The 21,387-nt window shown below is 41.4% G+C and overlaps 1 protein-coding gene across 9 annotated transcripts in view; it reads left to right on the top strand.

The window, feature by feature from the left end:
* Positions 1 to 21,387, top strand: part of PAM (peptidylglycine alpha-amidating monooxygenase) — a 263,686-nt gene that overhangs the window by 232,513 nt on the left and 9,786 nt on the right. For 8 of the 9 annotated variants that reach the window (XM_019532420.1, XM_019532427.1, XM_019532419.1 and 5 more), the window contains 7 exons: positions 7,107 to 7,223; positions 9,606 to 9,678; positions 10,677 to 10,884; positions 12,382 to 12,582; positions 14,529 to 14,647; positions 18,824 to 18,923; positions 21,228 to 21,281. In XM_019532420.1, the coding sequence (XP_019387965.1) occupies positions 7,107 to 7,223; positions 9,606 to 9,678; positions 10,677 to 10,884; positions 12,382 to 12,582; positions 14,529 to 14,647; positions 18,824 to 18,923; positions 21,228 to 21,281 (872 nt within the window). The remainder of the gene's footprint in view (positions 1 to 7,106; positions 7,224 to 9,605; positions 9,679 to 10,676; positions 10,885 to 12,381; positions 12,583 to 14,528; positions 14,648 to 18,823; positions 18,924 to 21,227; positions 21,282 to 21,387) is intronic. The other variant, XM_019532424.1, reaches the window with a different exon arrangement.

Below are 21,387 nucleotides of genomic sequence, written 5' to 3' on the forward strand. Positions count from 1 at the left end.
AGAGTTAAAGGTGTGGTAAAATCTGTTTAGAACAGTTCATTTTATGTAGGTTAGGCTCAGAGAAATGTTGGAATAGCCTGTTTACCTCTCAGTTGTTCGGTGGCAAGCAGGATGTAGTCATATTTCCTTCTGGCTAGGGTGTTTCATATTTCACAGAAGAGTAAAAAGATGGAATGCTCTTCTGGGCAGGAATTTCTTATGTAGTCAGGTATCTTTGAGCTCTATGATGATGCACATTACCTTGAATAAAGGCAGGTGCAGGATCTCAGTTTTCAGGTGGTAAAGCTTGTTCCCTTCCTGTAAACTTATGAAGATTTCATTAAAAAAATCAGCTAAAATTTGGTATCTTCCATGAGTCAGATATCCAGCTTGTGCCATATTGGTCTAGAGGTAAAAGGAATCAGAGGTGATAGATTCTATTAGACCAACTGGATTTTTGCAGTAATAACAATAATAATTAATTCTTTAATTGCAAGCTTTTTTAATTTGTTTAGTTGCAACCTTTAACTCTCCTATGAAATATGAATTTTCATTTCTACCTAGGAGAACTTTTACAATCTTTTCTCCTATGCCTGATGAAGGGGGTTTGTGCCTGAAAGCTTGCAATTAAAGGAAAAAATGTTTTTGCAGAAATCTAGTTGGTCTAATAAAAGCTATCACCTATACCATGAGTTTTGATTCCTTTTGCCCCTAGACCAATACGGCTACAACCTGGATACCTGACATATGGTAGTTATATACAGAAACTTGATGTTGGTTATATGCCCTCCATTGTGAGTCCTTGCAGATGTTACATGTATGGTACGATTAATGTGTTAATCACACCACGAATTGCAGTGTGCCACATGTGTTCGGCCAGTTTATGGTGTCATAAATGTCATTGCCGCCAGTTTGTAGGGGACCTTAATTGAATAGGTAGCATGTCTCTCCGGACCAGGGGCTGACCCAGTAGATGCCAACAATCAGCTGACTGTTAGCATCAGCCCAGAACAGTGATGTCTTACTTTAAATGTATTCAAAGCTAGATTCAAATTGGCTCCATTGGTGTCTACCCTTAGGCATTGAAAGGCCTAAAACTTGGGCACTTCTCTAGTGAATAGGCATCCAACAATGATGTCACATGAAATACAGAATACTTAACTCCTAATCCCACTTCTGACAATAGGTACATAATAGAGATGGTGCTGCAAGCCCTTTGCTCGGTATTTTAATGGTTAGAGCAATTTACCTGGGTTTTAAGTCTGCTTACTCTGAGGAGATTTAAGTCTAGATCAGTGATTTTCCAATAGTGCCCTAATGACCAGGTTATAGGATAAGCTGCTAAGACATTTCCTCTCCTTTTGCTGAAGTTGGGCACCCAGTGGTGTTAGAAGGATAGCAGGGAAGAGGGAGCATGCTTCTGCAGTCTAGTGGGTAGGGCAGTCTGGTAGGTGAGGGTAGTCCTGATGTTCAGTTTGCTGTGGTTTGCTCTCTTTATTATAAAGTGCAATAAGGATGGAAACAGATGTTGCCCTTGGACCGCCATAAAAATTGTTGTGACAGCACAAGGTATGAGCAAACAGATGTCCAAGCTGTTGTCATGCTCCAGATGCCCAAAAATATTGATGCAACCAAAGATAGTCACAGTTTGACACTTTAAATGAGAGTACCACTGTTTGCTTATGGTGTGCCACAAGAATTCCTCTGAAGGGAGATTCCTCTGAATCTACCACATTATATAATCAGCCTCTAATGTCATAAGAAACTTGCATGTTGGACTTCAGTGTTCTCTACACTGGGCTTCTTGAGCTTGGAGCACCTAGGTACTTATTTGTTGCCTTGAATTCTATTGCAATTAATATTAGTACTGGGAGACAGCTAAACTCTAAGTTCTTAGAGAAGCACTGAATCCTAAGCATGCCCCAAGTATGTGTAAGGAGAGCCATCCCAAAATGGATGGGGGCTATGTATACCTTTTGCCTAACTACAGTTCCAGTACCTGCTGTCAGGGCTTTTACAGTATAATAAGACATCATCCTTGAGTCCTGGAACAGCTGATCCACTTCATTGGCAAAGCCCTGCCTCTCCTGGGGCTTCAGGGGTGTAATCCTGCAGCACAATAGCTACAAGCTGTTGAGGTTAGTATCATCAGGGACCCAGGCTCTGCCATTTGCAGACACATGCCCTGGATTGGGGCACAGCTGTGAGAATTCACAGGGGTTGCTTGCAGCTGTGCATCCCAGGTATCTTACAACATTAGAGGCTGATTGTATATTGTGGCAATTGGCATAAGACCAATTTGAATCGCTCTTTGGAATTTAGGTAGTTAAATTCTGTCTGTCTGATTTAAGTGCCTATGGTACCAAATTAAATTTGGCCTTCAGTTTTTAGAAAACCTGTGGAATGGGGAAACTAAAACAAACACCGCTACAACCCAGAACTAGAGAAGCTTTTTGCATACCCACTTCTAGAGCTTCAAGAGCTGATGGGCTGCCCATTTCTATAGTATGGGGGATGGTTGGATTCTCCCAATTGTTTTTCCTTTGGCTAGTTTGATTTCACTGCTTTCTTCCACGTGTTGTGACATGGAAAAAGATACAGGTCAGTCTGTGAATGCTTTGCCCTATGATTCTTCGTCTTCCCCTTCAGCTCCACTAGGTAGACCAGGTGTGGACAATTATTTGGGCCTGCGGGTGACATAAAGAGTTGTATTAAAGTATCACAGGCCAGGTGAGCACCCCTCCCCTCCACACAGCAATTCCCCAAAACTCCTTATGTGGGATGGGGCCACGGGTGGGCTAGAAGTGGTGTTCAGGAGCAGGAGGGGCAGGCAAAGGTAGTGTTGCAAGGCGGTTACAGCGCAGGGCCGCAATCGCTGCCTACACGTTCCTGTGACACGTGCTGGTTCCGTGGGCAGGGGCATGCAGGGAACAGATTGCGGCTCGGCCACGGCTTGGCCCCATGCTGTGGCCCCTCCCCAAGATTCTGGGGTCTCTGTAGAGACTGGCTGGGAGCTCTGCAGGCAGGGTGCCCCAATTGTGTCTACCCAGAGGAGTGTACTGCCCGTGTGGTGCTTGGCCAGTTTCCATGAAGACCACGGGATCTTGGGAGAGTGACAGTATGGAGCCAAGGCCAAGGCAGAGCCCCAGTTCTGCAGGATTCGTACCCAGTGCATTGTGGCTGTGCCTTGTCCTTGAGTTGTCACCACACCAAGATCCTGGGGTTTCTCTGGCCTCTCCTAACCATTCTGCTCCCAAACACTGCTCCCTGCCAGCCTTCAGCTCCATTCCAGCCATCTGGCTGATCTCCCTGCCTGCACAGATCCTGCCTCTGGCAGTGGATGTGGGGCAGATGTGCTGGAGTGCCTGGGCAGCAGGGTGGGTCTGGTGGCAAAGACAGCCAGAAGGAGCCGCCATTGCTGCCTGGGCTTCTGGGAAATGGAATTTGGAAGCCGTGCTGCCCCAGCCTGGCTGTGTGCCTGGGCAAGCACTGCGGCTTGGGCTGCCCCTGCACTTGGGCTGGGTAGGAACCCTCTATGGGCTGGATCCAGACCATGGACAGTATTTTGCCCATCCCTGAAGTACACAGATAGTGGAGAATGCCTTGTACAGACTTTCGTTACTAAGATCACTATGTTAGGAGGTAGCAGAGATATAAATATCTTTAAATTTTTAATCATTCCAATAATGGAAATTGTTTGGATTTCTTTCCTGTTTCACTGTTCTTGGTTGCAGCAAAGTAAAACTGATATTAGCCTTACCTAAGCTAATATGTATAGATGGAAGCTAATATGATTAGATAGAAATATGCAAAGTCAGTAATTGAATTTTCCATCCTCCAAAAAACCATAAATTTTGATGAATTCTGGGACTTGGTCATTTTGGGGGGGTTTTTTCCAAATGAGTGCTCTACTGTAAAAAGAACCAGTGCACAAAATGTCTTCATGTTTTATTAATATATGCCATAAAACAGTAGGATTCTCATACAACGCAATGCAACTTAGTGAAAGGTCTGTGCTGCTTATAATGCAAGCCTAGTCTGCTTTAGAACATTAAACCTAGGCAGCTTAATGTAGTTCTACAGTGCAAACACTGTAACTTAGTTTCAGTTTATGAATTGCTCCCATGTTCCTTCCGCAAATAAGATAACTTTTAGTACTTTTTTTTCCATCAAAGAATCAAATTCCTGTTAGTGCTCCTCTGTACAGTTATTATAAAGAGCTTTTTTCTGTTGTATTAAAGTACTTGCTATTCAAACTGAAACTATTAGAAGTAGTCATTGAAGCACATAACAGAGTAGATGAATGTCCTAGGCTCTGCCACTTTGCCCATCATTGTTCAGAAGAGCAAGGAAGGAATTATTTATATGTTTCAAAAAATAAAACCTATATTATGGTAATATGAATCACATGATGCATATTTTAATGTCAGGAGAATATAATCTTAAAGGTTTTCTATTTGTGGTTTGTCATAAACTTAATAAACAAATTAACTAAGTAATCAATGGAAATGGAACAAACTTAAGTAGTCTATCACTTACCCAAATCAAAAATTCTAAGTCTATAAAATATTTAATGTTATGAAGGAGTTGTGCTGCTACTACTGTATTGTATAAAGTATTTATAGCTTTATTCACAGCCATGTCTTTTTCTGTAAAGCATGTCCCTATTTACCAACATTCCTTGATCATAATTGGATTGATCTCAAAGAGACTTTAAAAAAAAAAAGGAAGAAAATGGGAGAATTCAAGTGTATCATGTGTTCAGACATTTTAGTTGAAAATGAAATTACATTTTCTGCACTTAATTAGATTTAAGTTTTGTTTGAAAGACTTATGCTTACATGCATTTCGTTAGTGTCTGGTTTCCTTTGAATGCCGAGCACTTTTTATAAAAAATTGGAATGTGTGGCAGGGACGCCACCACAAACCAAGACTTACCTTGTGGCCAGAAGCAAAGAGAGGCACGAAGCCAATGAGACATTGCTGAGGATCAAAGGTGCGGAGGGGAAGAGGCTGCCGCAGGAAGATGAGTTGCACCGAGACCAGAGGGAGAAAAACTGAAGTGACTACACACTTTTATGGCAGCCTGCTGACCCTGGTTCGCTGGCTGGCCCTTGGAGTGGGGAGTAAAAACCCTACCAGCCAGTCTTCAGGGAGGACCAGAAGTGGTTCCTTCAGAAGTCCCAGAGCATCTGGAGTCATATAACGGCCCTGACAGGGGCGAGTGGCGGCAACCCCAGGAGGAGGAATGCCTGAACAAAGCTGGCTTGGCAGAGCCTGAACTCTTACCTGGGACAAGACCTTGGATACTGGATGCAGCCAGTGTGGAGTGGAACAGTGGTGAGCCTAGGGAGAGAGAGAAAGGAAAAAAACAGTCAGACACTATGAGTCGATACTGGGAACAAAGGGAGCACACCTGGGAGTAAGGCATCCAGGGGCAAATAGGAAGATAAACCAAGCTGATGTGAGGCCTGAAACAGGATAGTATGCTGTCCAAACCAGACTGTGACTATATAAGGGCTAAGGCCCTTACTGTGGTGAGCAGACTTTGTCTGAGCTGCGGCCAAGGAGCAACATCTCTGGTTGGCACAAGGCAGGGTGTAGGGGAGGCGGAGCCCTGAAACAGGAGTCCAGGCTACAGTGCCAAAGGATGGAAGCAGGGGAGGCAGGATTTAAAAACATCCTCCCAACGATAACCAGTACCAACAAGACATGGCAGGAAAGAATCCTTGGGGACCTTTTGAGGTATCTGACTGGAAGACAGGCTGTTGACCCAAAAGGAGACAGCTGCACCCAAATGGCCAGAAAGGCTGAAGTGTGCTAATGAACATCATAGGAGGTTACAAAATAATACAAGGGCTACTTCAGAATATGTAGAGAAACTGCTAAAGTCATTTTTGCCCTTGGTTAAGCATATGCAAGTGTATTAATTCAATAAATCTTAGTTTTCAAAATCCTGAGTTTCAATTTGATAGTAGAATTAAATTGTTTTCAAATGCATTTTGTATGCATTTACAGTTGTGTGTGGTTTAGTGGTGGAGAGATAAGGACATGTATGTCATACTTTTCTGCCCAACATTTGCTGAAAAGCAATGTAAAATATAGGCTTAAGTACTGGATAAATAAATAGAAACTTTTATGAGATTTATGTAGTTTTGTATTTTTTAACAATTCAGGTTTAAAACAGTTTCTTGGCTACCCTCTGCTTGTTTGTTCAAAGAAGCGAATACATGAATATCCTTCACCCTTATAGTCATTGCCTTTAGGGAAGTCCATTTAATTGATAACCTGTTGTCTCTCCTGGGAATGGGTAGGCTGTTAATTGGCAGTTGGCAGCTGTTGAAAAGCAGAAATTGTCACAGACAGTCCAGCACAGGGTCCAGCCTTAGGAGAAGGCCCTTCACATCCTGCTAATCAGAATTGGCAGTATGGGGCTCATTATCCTCTGGTGGGAATCTTCCTGCCTCCTGCTGCAAGAGAACAACCTCAGCTCTTTGCATTTCCCCTTCCACCAACACTCCTATAGAAACCCTGTGGTCTTTCATAGGAGTGTTGGGGAATGTGGGGCATACTCCTGCAGCAGAAACCCATGTTGGGAGGGTTCCTTCCATAGGAGAGTGCCCTCCATCTGCCAGTGTGGTGATTATCAGGGGTAGGGTACAGATTTTTCAGGGCAGGGTCCCTATAGAACTCTCTGATAGCTCACCCCGGGTGGCTGAGAGGAAGCCAGTCCTTTCATTCCCTTCCTGTCCCTGGGAGCAGAGCAGAGGACTGTGGGATATTGGGTGTTCTCCATACCTGAGAGAAGTGTATAGTCATTCAGCTTGGATTTGGAGAAAGATCTTACTGGTAAGTGTCCAGTCTAACTCTTGGGAAGAACCAGTTTTCTTCTGCAACAAATCCCTTGAACAGCTGTACGTTCTTTTTGTATCAAGAGAGAGACTTTTCTCCCAGCACATAGGTAACAACTGGCATTCAAAATTATAAAAAATGTAGGTAGTGTAAGAGATGTGCAAAACCAACATTTTCACTTTAATTGGAATACAAAACTGATTAATCATATGTAACTTTGCTTGTGAACTGAAATTTATAATGTATTCATTTTGTCTTTTGATATATTTGCATAGCTCTTTTGACAGTAGATTTGTTTATCAACAAAGAGGACTTGGACCAATTGAACAGAACACAATTCTTGTAATAGACCCAAGTAATGCGGCAGTACTTCATTCTACAGGGAAAAATTTGTAAGTTTTATTTACTTCTATTGATATTTTTTGCACTTTCTTCCTGAGGAGTCTGAGCCCTTCTAATCTGCATTTTCAAAGGCTTGTGTCACATCCAGTCAATTTCTCAGTCAAGTCATCTAAAAAAAAATCAATAATTATTGCCAACAACCGGTAACTAACTAACGATGCCTCTAAACTGTTACTCTCTAACAATCAACATCCTTTCATCTGTTGTCTGCAACCTCCTGTGGGCAGTGAGTAGAGCTGTGCGAAGCTTTGGTCACTGATTTGATTTGGCAGAGATTTGGCCTGATTCAGTGGCTGAATCTCTGAATCCAAATCAAATGAGGAGACCCTTTAATCTCCAAATCGATTCAGAGAGATTCGGAAAGGTTTGACGATTCAGACATAGACACAGCTTTAAATGTTTTTTCTACGTACCTCAAGGTACCAGGCAGCTTGTGAACGCTGAGAAGGTGGAGCGGATGGAGCATCCCACAGGAGCATTGGAGCATTGGTCTTCAGTCCTCTTGGCAGCAGACCTGGAAGTGGACCAAAAGTACTTCCAGTCCACTCCTGGGTCTGCCGCGGAGCATGCTGAGCCCTTCCCCTCCCCCCCATGCCTCTCTGGCTTGGAGACTGGTGCTTCCTGGGTCTCAGGGGGCACTTGGGGTCCCCCTGCAGCCAATCACCAAACCAGGGGAGTGAAGGGCCAGCATGCTTGGCAGTGCCACTTCTGCGTTCACCACCCTGCACTCCTGTGGGATGCTCCATCTGTTCCAGCATCACAGCATTCACAAGCCACACCTGGTACCTCAAGGTATATAGAAAAAACATTTAAAGCTGTGTCTATGGCCAAATCGCTGATTCTCCAAATCGGCGCTGAATCTTCAGATTTGGATTCAGCTGAATCGAAGCGGGGACAGTGATCTGAATCAACAAATCAAATCACTGTCCCCCGATTCCAGTCGAAACTGAATCGAATACAGCCTGTTTTGCATACCCCTGGTAGTGAGTTCCACAAGTTAACCATGCACTCTATAAAAAGTATTTTCTCTTGTTAGTTTTAAACCTGTTTCCTGCTTATTTCAGTGGTTACCCCGTGGTTTTAGTATTCTGGGGCCTCTGTTGTATCCTCCCTGGTCCTTGTTTCCAGACTGAAGAGTCCTAGCCTTTTTAATCTCTTTAGATATGGCACAAAAGATTTATGTTGCATGCTTCATATCCCTGATCATCTTGGTTGCCTGTCTCTGTAGTTTTTCTATTTCTTCTGCATCCTTTTTTTAAATGCGGACCAAAACTGTACACAGTATTCAAGATGTGGGCAGACCATGGATTTAGATAGTTGCCTGGTAGTTTTCCATTTTGTTTTCAGTTCCATTCTTAATAATGCCTAACATTTTATTGGCTTTTTTGGTCACGGCTGTGCATTAAACTGATGCTTTTAAGGAACTTTCTGCAGTGACTCTAAGGTCTCTTTCCTGAATTGTAGCAGATAGTTCAGAACACACCAATATGTGTGCATAATTGAGGTTATTTTTTTCTATTTGCATTACCTTGCCCTTACTGCCGCTGAGGTTCATCTGCTTTTTTTTGCCCAGTCACTTAGCTTTGTGAAATCTTTCTGCAGCTCCTTTTTATCAGCTTGGGATTTGACTATTTGGAATGATTTAGTATCGTCTGCAAAGTTAGAGGTTTCACTGTGCGCTCCAGATTATCTATGAAAATTTTTAATAAAATCAGGTTCAGCGCACAGATCTTTGTGGGATGCCATTTTTGACCTTCCTCCCTCCTGAAAACTGACTGTTTAACCCATGGGTTGGATCCAGACTCTAGGCCTTTCCACAAGCCAAATGACCTGCCAGCAGCAGTGTTAATCCCCATGACTGCTGGAGCCACTGTTTCAGTATGACTCCAGAATTCAGGGAATTAACGCCACTGTCTTCCCTCCCCACCCTTTTCCTCTGTTGCTGATCTTAATTGCCAGGGGTGACAAAGACCCTATTTTGGTGGCAAGTGTAGGGAGGAAGGGAGGCAAACTGTTAACTCCATGGGTTCAGCAGTTGTGCTGAAACAGCAGCTTCAGGAACTGTGGAAATAATCACCACCATCACAGGGGCTCTGACAGCCATGATAGTGCACCCCATGGGCCATATCCAGCCCACAGACATGGGTGATCCAGTCTGTGAGAAACCCCATGGGCCAGATAAGCCAGCTCAGTGGAGCTCATCCAGCCTGCATGCCGTATGTTTGACACCGCTATTATAGATATTGAGCAAAATCTTCAGTTATTCTCAGAAGAAAATTAGGCACCAATGCAGAAAACAGATATATAACATATCATAGCAGAACCATAGATCACCTCATATCTTTAATATAGTTCTTTTAAATTTGTTGCAGATTTTATTTACCACATGGCTTGAGTATAGACAAAGATGGTTACTACTGGGTCACAGATGTAGCTCTCCATCAGGTATGTGTATTGCTCTTCTAGAAATATTATAGTAACATTGTTATCTTAAAACTTTCTTGAATCTGTACATTTTCCTTAAGATTACCAAGTTTTTCTGTGGCAGTTAGGATAAACAGTAATGTCCACATGAGCATGGACTTTTGTTTCCCAGGGGACAAGAAGCAGCAGCACACCTTGTGCTGCTGCTACTTGTCTATGGGGAACGCCTGCGCCATGCATCCTCTGGTGGCATTAGGTTACCCTGGGTGGTGTAGGGGAGGCTGGAGCCAGCATTGGGCTGGCCCCAGCAGCCTTACCTATGGTTCTGGGAGCCTCCTGGGGCTGCAGCAATGGCAATCCTAACGCATGGAGACTGGATGGCAGCTGGAGCATGGCTCTGGCTGGCCAGGCTCCAGTTTTGGGCAGTCCACGCTGTCCCCACATGTATCACCCTGCTTTTTTTTTTGCACAGGTTTTATTGATCCCACGATCTCCTGGTGTTAACCCCCTACCTCCCCCAGGCTACTACCTTGCAGCACAGTGAATGTGCAATATGTAGCACCACAGGTGTGTCTGCAGCACCACATACGGCATGGCCACGCTTATCTGGACACAGCCTGAGAGATTGTCTGTACTGTGAAAGCAGCCAGCATAGCTATAATGGATTGAGTTATTCTGAAATAATTATTTATGTGGACACTTCAATTCCAGAATAGAAGTGACTTCATAGCTTTCCTGGTCAACTTCCCAGTATAATGAAACCCTAAGACTTCAGCTGGTTTTTTGGTGCAATAAGTGAGGATTTAGAGCTTATGCAGAAATTTTCCACAGTCAAAATCTATACAAACTTGGTAAGAGATTTCATAATAGGACTGATGCATTTGAATCCTAGTTTTTCATATGTTTTTCCATAAGGCAGGTTTATGTATTTTCTATATACAATTACAGTTATATGAATCTTTGTATTACATGCTGCATTTTATAAGTTGAAACTTTACTCTTTTCTATTACTCTAAAAGGTTTTCAAGTTGGGAGCACATGATAAGGCTCCCTTGTTGACTCTGGGAATGGCTTTGCAACCAGGCAATGACAAAAATCACTTCTGTCAGCCCACTGATGTGGCTGTGGATCCAATCACTGGCACCATTTATGTTTCTGATGGCTACTGCAACAGTCGGATCGTTCAGTTCTCTCCAAATGGAATGTTCATCATGCAGTGGGGTGAAGGTATTGACTAACCCTCCTGAGGCACCTATACACGTGCAGAGAGGCTGCTCCGACAGGTTATAATTATAATGTGTCAAAGCAGACTCAATTAATCAAGTGTGCTGGAGCATGGTAATTACCACACTCCAACAGACTCTCCAGGGTCATGTGTATCAGCCTCCCCAACATGAAAAATGACAGCCGGCGTGCTTTAACTAAAGTTTGTTGAATGAGCTTTAGTTAAATGCCCCCGCCACCATTTTTCAGTGCACGGATGCTGATATGTGTGACCCTCCAGGCACTTTAATTAGAGTGGCTCTTGAAGCCACTCTAATTAAAGTGCGGCCCCCCTCACCCTGCCCAGGGCACATTTATAAATGCCCCTGGGGAACAGACAGAAGTGCTGTAACTGAGAACATTTTGCAGGAAACATTCTGGACGCCCTGAAATGAATAAAAGGTTACTGTTGGTTCCAGTGGGGGAGAAATTTAGCTGGTAGCTGCACGCCTGCAGCCTGTTTTCCCCTAGCAATGGCCCATGCTCCATGCAAAGCTCCAAAATGTTCAAAATGGGAGGGGGGGAAAAGGGAACTCATTTTAGGGGTTCCCCTAGTCAGCAGTGGACAGTGGGATGGATCAGTTGGAGCCCCTCCACCTCAGGGGGGCTCCAGTACACCTGTTCTACCCTCCACCAGGGGCTGAAACCCTCCCCAGATCAAACTCCCTCCACTCCCTTTCCCCCATCCTGTTTTCAAAACAGCAACAGGATGGCAAGCAGCGCAGACAGAAATTACGGAAGATGCTCTGTTTTGAACCATCGTCATCTGACCTCTTATGCAATGAGGGGTCTGATTTTCACTAGATTGGCCATTTTTGAAGCTGTCTGCAGCTGTGCACTTGTGTTTGGCTACAGCTATAAACTGTTTTCTGTGGCCAGCTTGAGTGAAAATTGTCGCTTCCATCTGCACCCATGATGCTTAGCTGAGATTACTGTCATCACAGATTAGGAAATAGAGCATATACAAGACTGATATGATTGTTACTGTTGTTTATTTCTATTGCAAGCTTGTTAATAGATCCTGGTAGAGAATTGGGCCCTTATTGTTATCTTTTAAATTACATTATATGGCATTCTAGACACTGACATATAGATATTTTATATTTGTGTCCTCTTAAAAAGTAGAAGGAAAAAAGTATATGTATGTTACAAAGAAACTAATAAACATAGTTTTTCAATAAAATATTGATTTTTGTAAATACAAGGTTTTTTCCTTAAATAAAGATTTAAGGTTTTAACTTTAGTCTCATTAATTCCAGGAAAAAATAATTAAATTTCTTATTACATGGACTTCTATTCTTTGTCAGACTTTTTTGAAGAAGCCACTAGTCATATATATGTGACTGGTTTCCCCCTTGGTATAAGAATTGTCAGGATAACAAATGTAATTGTGGAAAATGACTATTTCTAGCCATATATTTATATCTGTGTTAAAATTTACTGGATATTTTTCTGTTTCAGAGACTTCTTCAGGTACACCCAAATCTGGCCAGTTCCTTATCCCTCATAGCTTAGCACTGATACCAGACTTCGCTCAGCTGTGTGTAGCAGACAGAGAAAATGGAAGAATTCAGTGTTTTAGGTTAGAAACTGGAGAATTCACAAAAGAAATCAAGCACAAATCATTTGGAAGAGAATTATTTGCAGTTTCATATGTTCCAGGTAATGACTTCTCATTTTTTCCCAATTTTATATATCTGCTTAATAGCTTGATATAAGGATGCACTTTATTCTTTTATTAAGAAGGAGTATATCACATGACAAGCTAAATATTTGTTCCATTTCAAGACATGGTTTAATTTGGTGGAATATCTTAGAACTATTGTGTTTTGTAAAAAAAACAAAAACAAAACTATCATACCATCCCATTCTTGAGAAAAGAAGAAGAAATTAGTGTTCTTCAATGTATTATTTGTCAACAAGGGCAACAACTAGAGCAACCTTTTTGCTGTGCTTAAGTAACTATAAACTATAAAACATTGGTAACTAATTTTTAAATTGTTCATTCCAGCAATTGTTCATTAGGAAAGCAACAGGAAAGAAAAAAAAGTTTCCAAATCAGGGAAATAAGTGATAAATTGCTTAATGAACACCTAGAAGATCAGAGGATATAATAGTAGCTGGCAGTTTTTCTGTTTTTAAAAAGTAGGTTCTGAAAAAGAGGAGGAGAGAGAGAGCCATTATCAGGGTGAAGTTCAGAACTAGAACTAGAGTTGAGGAATATTCAAACTGGAGCTGTACTTGAATGTCACTCAAAGAAAATATTTCCCCTTTTGTATGAAGTCATATAGGTATCACACACGTTCTGCTGCTTAGAAGTTCTCACCGGAGTAACACACACAAGTAACACATTCTTATGTTTTTTAACAGCTTATTAAAGTTTTAAATCTGGATATATCTCAGTCTGGGGGAGAGAGTTGTATCTAGAAATAGAAGGAGGAATAAGACAGAAACAGAGAAGATGGTAGTTAGAGGCACATAACTGAGAAGGAAGTAAGACCTTCTTTTTTTAAAATCCGGAGCGACCAGGGAGAAGAATAAAAGCAAGAACACAGAATGGGGAAGCAGAAGAAAGAGAGAATGCGGGGAAGGAACCCCCCATTTACAAAACAGCAGTTCTTCCTGTTTGTAAAGTGTTGCCCAGGAAGAGGCAGTTCTCGTATTCAGAACTGCCAGAGTTCTAGACAAGGGCGGAGGCACCATTTGTTTTTCTTGAACACAGTAGAAAGCAAGGACATCAAATGCATAGCACTCTTTGAAGTGGCCGATCAGCCATTATAAATTTTGGCATCTGTGCAGGGGGTTGGCTAAATGACCTCACACAGGATACCAAATTGTGTCTTATCCCTAATGGTCCAGACAGACGCGCCCAGTTGCTGAGGCAGCAGTGTCGTGTGTTTTGTGTCTTGGTTTTTATGATAAAATTATGAAGTAGAAGGCATGAAAATGAGACTCGTTTTGTTTGCATTGAACTGCTTATAAATGACACCAATACCACTCACTTTTGATCTGGTTTTGAATTTTCTTTCAACTCATGTAGTCTTTTGATATCTCCTGCCCTGCTCATCCAATTCAGTGGTGGCCAGCCTTTTTGACAGGCCCGCCACAAATTAGCCCTATACCGTCCACATGTGCCACTCTGACCCCCTTCCTTTGCCTGATTTGCTGCTTTGCTTCCTGTTCCCAACTCTACCCCTGCCTGATCTCTTGCCTGATCTCTTGCTGTATTTTGCACGTTTTACTCCATCTGCTGCTGTGCTGCCTGTCCCCTCCCTGATCTGTCGTGTGCCAGACAAAGGCTGCCCATGCCACTTATGACAACCCATAGTGCAGGTCAGCTACCCCTGCCCTAATTCATTCTGAGCCTGACCGTTTCAGATGCTCCACAAGAGCACTCTTCCATTAGATTACACAGCTCCCACACCTAACCACTTAAATAAATATTTTGGTGTGTCTGGAGCTCGTCTTCTTCCATGGCTGCTTCTGATTCTTTCTCTTTGAGGCGCTCATTTCTTGTCTGTCTTGTTAAAATTAAGCTCAGTTGTAAATAGAGGAACATAATTTACCATCTATAAGTTGTTAAAGAATATGAAATGTTTGTGTTTCAGGTGGTCTGCTATTTGCAGTTAATGGAAAGTCATACCCTGGAGACGTAGAACCTGTGCAAGGGTTTGTGATGAACTTTTCCACTGGAGAAATTATTGACACTTTTGTTCCAGTCAGAAAGGTAGAGTATTGCTCTGTAAGCAGCTGAATGTGCTGATATTGAGCTCCTTCACATATCTAAAGTGAATGCTAACAATCATGAGGCTGAGGCTGATTTTTATCTTGTATTCTGTTGAAATCTTTCATCTTGTTCCTTAATAGTTCCCCTGTCACCACTCACCTAATGAAACTATATGTGACATTTCCAGGTGGGAGTTGTCTGAGGTCCAACAGACTCTGCACATTAGTCTTTTTATGTTGCCATGAAAATGAGGTCTTTGGGAAAATAGGAAATGTGTCATTCTTTAGTTTAAGACAGAGGTGGGCAACCTACAGCCTGGGTGCTGCAAGTGGCATGGGCAGCTTCTCTGTGTGACACACAGTAGACTGGGAAGGGGCCACGTAGCACAGTGGCAGATAGGAGAGGGAGCAGAAAGTAGAGCACTAGTTTGATCAGGGAGCACAGGGCAGGTAGCAGAAAGCTGCACAGCAGGTCAGGTAAGAGAAAGGAATCAGAGTGGTGCTCTGGGAAGTTGCAGAGCTAATTATGGCACACCTGCAAAAAAGGTTAGCACTCGCTGGTTTAAAAGAAGGACTAAAGTTCTGATTTTTATATCACCATGGTATACTAAAGTGTAAAAATAGTGCTTCTACTTAGGAGTATAATGTGGATATATGCCTTCTTAGCAAACACTAAACTGTGCTTACTCAATATTGTTCAAATACCATAATACAAATTAAAATGAATTTCAACTATGAAGTTTTCTTGGCTTGTACTAAATCAAAGAAAGAACATCAGAAGTCCCCCATACTGTGTATCCCATATCCTGTTTGATGAAAGCCTATTTTAAGCTGCCCCAGACAAAGATGTTTTCTTTCTGGGCGTTTTTAAATTGCTGTGTCCACATTCAAAACTCTATAAATAAAAATAAATACATGGCTTGAAACCAACATTCAGAGTTTTATATAAGGATGTCACACAATAATTACTACAACGTTAGCTCTTTAAAGAGTTTTTTTTTCTTATTAATAATCACAGCTAGAGAAAGACTGTGTACAATTGTGGAGGTGTTTTTATTTTTTGAGTGGACGTACATAATCATGGTAGCGTTTTCAGCCAATATTCATAATCACATTGGCAAATTTTGCATGCTCCCATAGAGCAGTTGCTGAAAATTTGACTCGAGTCTGCACAATAAAGCATCTCCCTAGCTTTCATAAATATTCTGCAGTGAAATAAAAAGATGCGGTTCTTAGATGTAAGGATATATTTTCAGGAGCAGGTAGACTAGTTGATGATCCAACCCCAAATTTCTTCATAAAAAATACTATAAAGCATTCTTAGACATGAATGCATGTAAGCAAAGTATCTATCAGCATCCTGTTCCCTGAAGTAGGACAAACAATCTAAAAAGAATTGGAGTAGTAGAGGAAAATTTGATATTTATTAATGCTTTCAGAAAACAGTTGCAGTTATACTTGCAGTTATATTTAGAAGTATAGAAAGATGCTGAGCAGATTGGAAAGCAAGTTGTATGATGACCCTTTTTGTTGGTAGTAGGTATGTTTAGTTTGGAGAAAAGTTGATTACGGGGAAGCATGATAGCAATTTTCAAATATTTGAAAGGCTGGCATTGAAATGATGATTCTGCTCTGCCTTAGAACATGGCACAGTAGAATTTAAATTGCAACAAAAAGTAGATTTAGATCAAATCTAAAGAAAAAAACTTCTGAAATGTTACAAGAGTAAGACAGTGGAATAAGTTGCCTTGAGAAGCTGTGAAATCTTCACTGGAGGTTCAAGAAAAGGCTGGAATTACCTCTCTGTAGGATGCTTTAGGAACAGAAAATCTGGTATCTGTGAATTAGTAGATCCTCAAGGTCCATTCCAGTTCTATGATACTTTCTTTCCTTCTGCATCATTCTCTATTCCATTCAGGATGTTGAGAATAACTTCTGCAGCAGGTGATTGTCTCTCACTTTGTTTTTTCTCAGTGCATAGCAGATCATTGGTGTAATCCTGTGTTTGAAAATGTACTGCTCATGTCTGATAAAGTAAATAAGCTTGAAGAACTACCTGGGCCCAGTTCACTGTTTCATTTGGGCCTCCTGTCTGCATCATAAACAACAAAGCTTTAAGAAGGCAACTTATGCTTTGTTTCTAAGTAAGAAGCTGCTCCTAGATAGAGTTTATATTTTGTAATTCTGACTCCAGTTGGAAAGAGAAGGATCCCCAAGTTAGTCTGTAAGACAAATGGTGTGCCTTATCCAGTGGGAAGTTAATTTGAATTAATTTGAAAAATGCCTGGAAAAACAGCCAAGTGCAAAAACAACATCTGTTTGTGGTGTCTTGCACCATTTTCAGTGGTGTCCATAGCTCCTTGGTACAAGACTTCCGAAACTCTCCTAACTCTTAACAGGTGTTAATGCTAGAGGGCAGCAACAGTGGGGGTGGAAATAGAGCACAAAACAGGTTGCCTACTGGGAACTTTTTCAAACAGTTATCTTCAAAGGGGGGAAAAATATGTAACTTTCCATTTTCCTTTAAGTAAACCAATTTTAAATCGTATCAGACACAGGTATTACTCCAGAGTTTACTCAGCACACAGCAGTTTATTGCTTCTTGTGGAAGTCCCTTGTTTAACTATGTTATAGGCACAAAGAACAGAGTTCAAGCCAAGAAATTAATTTAAAGTGTAAAGACAAGTAGAAGAGGAGACTGATCCATGAAGTTTAAAGGCCAAATGACCACATTTATTATTATTTTTCCGCTATTTCTTCAAACTTCTTTCTTCCCCCAGGTTTTACTAAGCAGAAAGTATAATTTGTGTCATATTGCTTCTGCGGCACTAACCAAGCTGCTAAACTGATTTAAATTTATACCTTAGATACTTGGACTTTTACTTCTGCTTTATGCTTCTACCAGTGCTTTTCCTGCAGAAAATCTGCTATATCAAAATCCTACTCTAGTTACAGGGCTTTCCAACTTCTGAGTAACTAGTGGTTGCATGCTGCATGGGTTGTAGACTTTTTCCCCACTCTCCCTGGTCACTGTAAGCACCCCTATTGTCCCGTACTGCAGGGCAGTTTATCATGCTGCAATGTACATGTCCCTGGGTCATGGGATCCCTTGGCCCTATGGCCTCACTGTTCAGAGTAGAAAGCAGAAGCTGGAGAAGGGAAAGGGAGCCTAGAGAGCCCAGCAGCAGCAGGACAGCAATGAGGGGTACCTGGACCAGGAGTCAGTGAACTGTGAGTTAACCCCTTGTTAGACACCAGTTGGACAGCCCAGCTCTAGTAAATTATTTAACTCCAGGAAACCTTATGTCAGGACAGTGTCAGCAAGGGCATAAAGACCCTTTTTCAATCTATTGCAAGTATTAATGTGTAATTAAGGTTGCTTGTGCCAACTGATTATCTATAAGCATCTAAAATATTATTTGCCAAATAATTAAAAGAATAATAGGGATGTATTATATGGTAGATAAAATCACTCTCATTATTCTTATTTTCAAATACACGATGAACACTTTTGTGGTTCCTTTTCCCCCCATCACCGGGGATTGAGGGCTCTTTTTTAGGGGTTTTTAGGTAAGCTGGTGTTTTCAGTGGTGCTAAGAAGTCATATTGATACGGTATGTGTATGGTACATCAAAAAACATGTGCCAACAATTGGTTGATTGCTAATTCAGTAAGTCATGCAGTAGGAAATGGCAGGTTAAGGTTATCTATACATATTGTGGATTGCTTCATTGCACATTGCGTATGTGGTAGAGAGGCATTTGTTTACCCCTTTTCCACCCCTCCCTTCTGTGCATCCATTGTAAATTTCTGGAAACCAGTTGACTATTCGTTTAGCTATGCGGAGCTGTAATAGCCAGGTTTAGTTCCTTAAACTTTCACTTTAGAATACCGACGAAAATGGACTCTGCCCCAAAATATAAATAATGAATTCTCTGTACATTGTATCATACATAATTTAAGCATTCTCTAAGTGATGACAATAACTACGATCCCTGGACGAATGACTTCAAGAAGGTTCAGCTCCTACCCCTTCTCTTTGGTAACTCCTGGCAACTGGGTCAATTGCAGCTTGCATTATGTGAGGACTGAGTCTCAAATTAATTTTCCTTTATGATCTAATTGCATTTTCTTGTATAGTCATTCAGTTGTGATTTGTGGTTGTTTATATTGACAGAATTTTGAGATGCCACATGATATTGTTGCTTCAGAAGATAAAACAGTATATGTTGGAGATGCTCATGCCAGAACAGTATGGAAGTTCGTATCTTCAGAAAGTATGTTTCTTCTTTTTATTTGCTCTCTTAAAGACCCTTTCCATAACCATACGTTCTCAATGAACGTATCCTCTGGCTGTTTTATTCAGGTTCCACTTTCACATCCTACTGCTTTTGTGTAAGCAACATGCAGCAAAAAATTGGCTGGTCTTTGTGTCAGCCAAACTGACTGTTGTTGACATGCCAATGGTTTTGTCTGGCTAGCTAAATCTTTACATTCTCAGTTGTTCTTACAAAACCACTGATCTATTTTGTTGTATTGCTTGTGTGCATTTAACTGAATACATAAGTATACTTCAGTGTGTTGTTTGCTGAAAGTCCTGTTTCCTTAGAAGCTCTTACATGGAAACTATCTGTGGCTGAAATAAAGCGATAATCCAGAATAAAGTCCCTCTTATCGATCAGTTTACCAGATCAATTATTTTACTGCTGTATTTCTATTAACTAGGAAAACTTCCCAATTCACTATATTCCTCTAACCCCCAAACTAAGCAGCTTGTTTCTAAGATGTCATAGATTTCATAAATGTTAGGGCTGGAAGGGACCTCAGAAGATCATCGAGTCCAGCCGCCTGCCCCAGGGGCAGGAAGTCAGATAGGGTCAAAGGATCCCAGCAAGATAAGTGTCCAAACATTTCTTAAAAGAATCCAAAGTAGGTGCTTGAACCACCTCTGGAGAGGTCTATTCCAGGCCTTGGGGGCTCGAATATTCAAGCCATTCAACTTAGTGAGCTTCAGGGGGAAAAAATAGATATTTTATAGAAACAACAATATGATCTACAATATGCCTTACGTAGGATATTAAATGCATGAAGAATATGAAACCTCATGCTTCAGGGTGTTAGCCAACTGCTGTCTGCCATTAAAATAAACTTGTTATCTAAGCTAGTTATTCCATAGTTGGCTGTTTGTTTTTCATGCACCTTCCTTTGAGCATCTGATACTAGCAGAGCTAGTAGCAGAACCCCTGTTCTGATTGGATACTGTTGTTCCAATGTTCTAAACAGGACACGCTTCTACACTTTCATTCATAAGAAGATGAGAAAGTGAAGGTTAATGAAAACTCACCACTAAATAGTTCACTCACAATTTTGCTGTTTTATGAAGTGAGGACTCTGATGTGTATTTTAATATCAAATGTTAACTATAAAAAGACAGTAGCTAGCTAGTTCTGAGCATACTCAAGACAGCTGGTAGTATTGCTGAACTGGCCTTCCCTTACTAGCTAAGGTCACAAGCTAGTGCATTAACTATTGACTTCTTTTTGTCTAAAGAATACTAAAAAAGTCAAAACCATTTCCCCCCCTCCCCCCCCCAGTATAGGCCTTTTAGATAGGATGACACATCTACTGTTTAGTGACTTGCCTTTGCATTGTATAGTATCTTTTAATTCAAGAAGTTTACAAAGTGCATTTCAAACTATGTATAGGAATTCCTTTACCCACTATTGATTTACAGCTATGCAGTGGCGGACCAACGGCGGGGGTGCAGGAGGGGGCCATAGCCCCCAGGCACCAGCTGGGCCCTTCAGAGTTGTTATCAAGCAATGTGACTTTATGTATTGCTACAGGAAGGCCTGGGGGGGGGGGCGGGGGCTGCAAATGCAAGCACTGGCCCCTGGGTGCTGGAGACCCATGGTGTGTAACTGCAGCTATGTCTAAGGTAGAAGGTTTATATTGTACAACAGGCGGTACTGCAGTTCAGGACAGGATGTGAAATATGTCCCTACTTGAAAATGCAGATGTCACTTGGTGAGAGAAAATATAATTGCCCATCTTGGAATTTGGAAAGGATGTTAGCTTTAGTACTGCTGCTCTCAGGAAAAGTGGGCCTTGGCTAATCTATTGCGTATGAAAAAAAAATTTAAAAAGTCCTCACTGCTAGGAATACAATGTCCTGTGCAGGAGGAGGGACAAAGTTTGAGTGTTAAAGCAGAATTAACATGATGGATGATAGCATATCTACTGTATCCTCAATGCTACTTCTCCAGTGCCTAAAGTTTTTTTCCTTGACAGTCTCCAATTTTGTTGTTACTAGGTAATTCCAGCAATACTAAATGTCAGGAATTTGTATTGGGACCTCGAAAACAACTTTGTAGTGTAGGATTTGGTTGTCATTGCAAACTGAGAGTCACGCTCATGGTTTCATAGGGTTCTGATCAGGGGATTGTTCTGAAGCAGTCTTGGTGAAGCTCAAATGCAAATGTGATTATTTACTTTAGGATTGTAAAGTAAAGCTAACAAGAAAATGTCATCAAAGGCTTTCTAAAATGTCAGTTGGTCTGAAGAGCAATTTTGTGTTACAGAAATGGAACATCGATCAGTTAAAAAGGCTGGTATCGAGGTTCAGGAAATAAAAGGTTAGTCTGATTCCTTATGGGAATGGGCAAAACAAAAGTTTTCATCTAGACAATTTTTTTTTTGCCTTGCAAATGTGCTTGCCAAAAATATCAAAGGAAAAATATT

The sequence above is a fragment of the Crocodylus porosus genome, unplaced genomic scaffold (assembly GCF_001723895.1).
Source record: "Crocodylus porosus isolate Cpor-Errol unplaced genomic scaffold, CroPor_comp1, whole genome shotgun sequence".
In the NCBI taxonomy this organism is placed as follows: Eukaryota; Metazoa; Chordata; order Crocodylia; family Crocodylidae; genus Crocodylus; species Crocodylus porosus.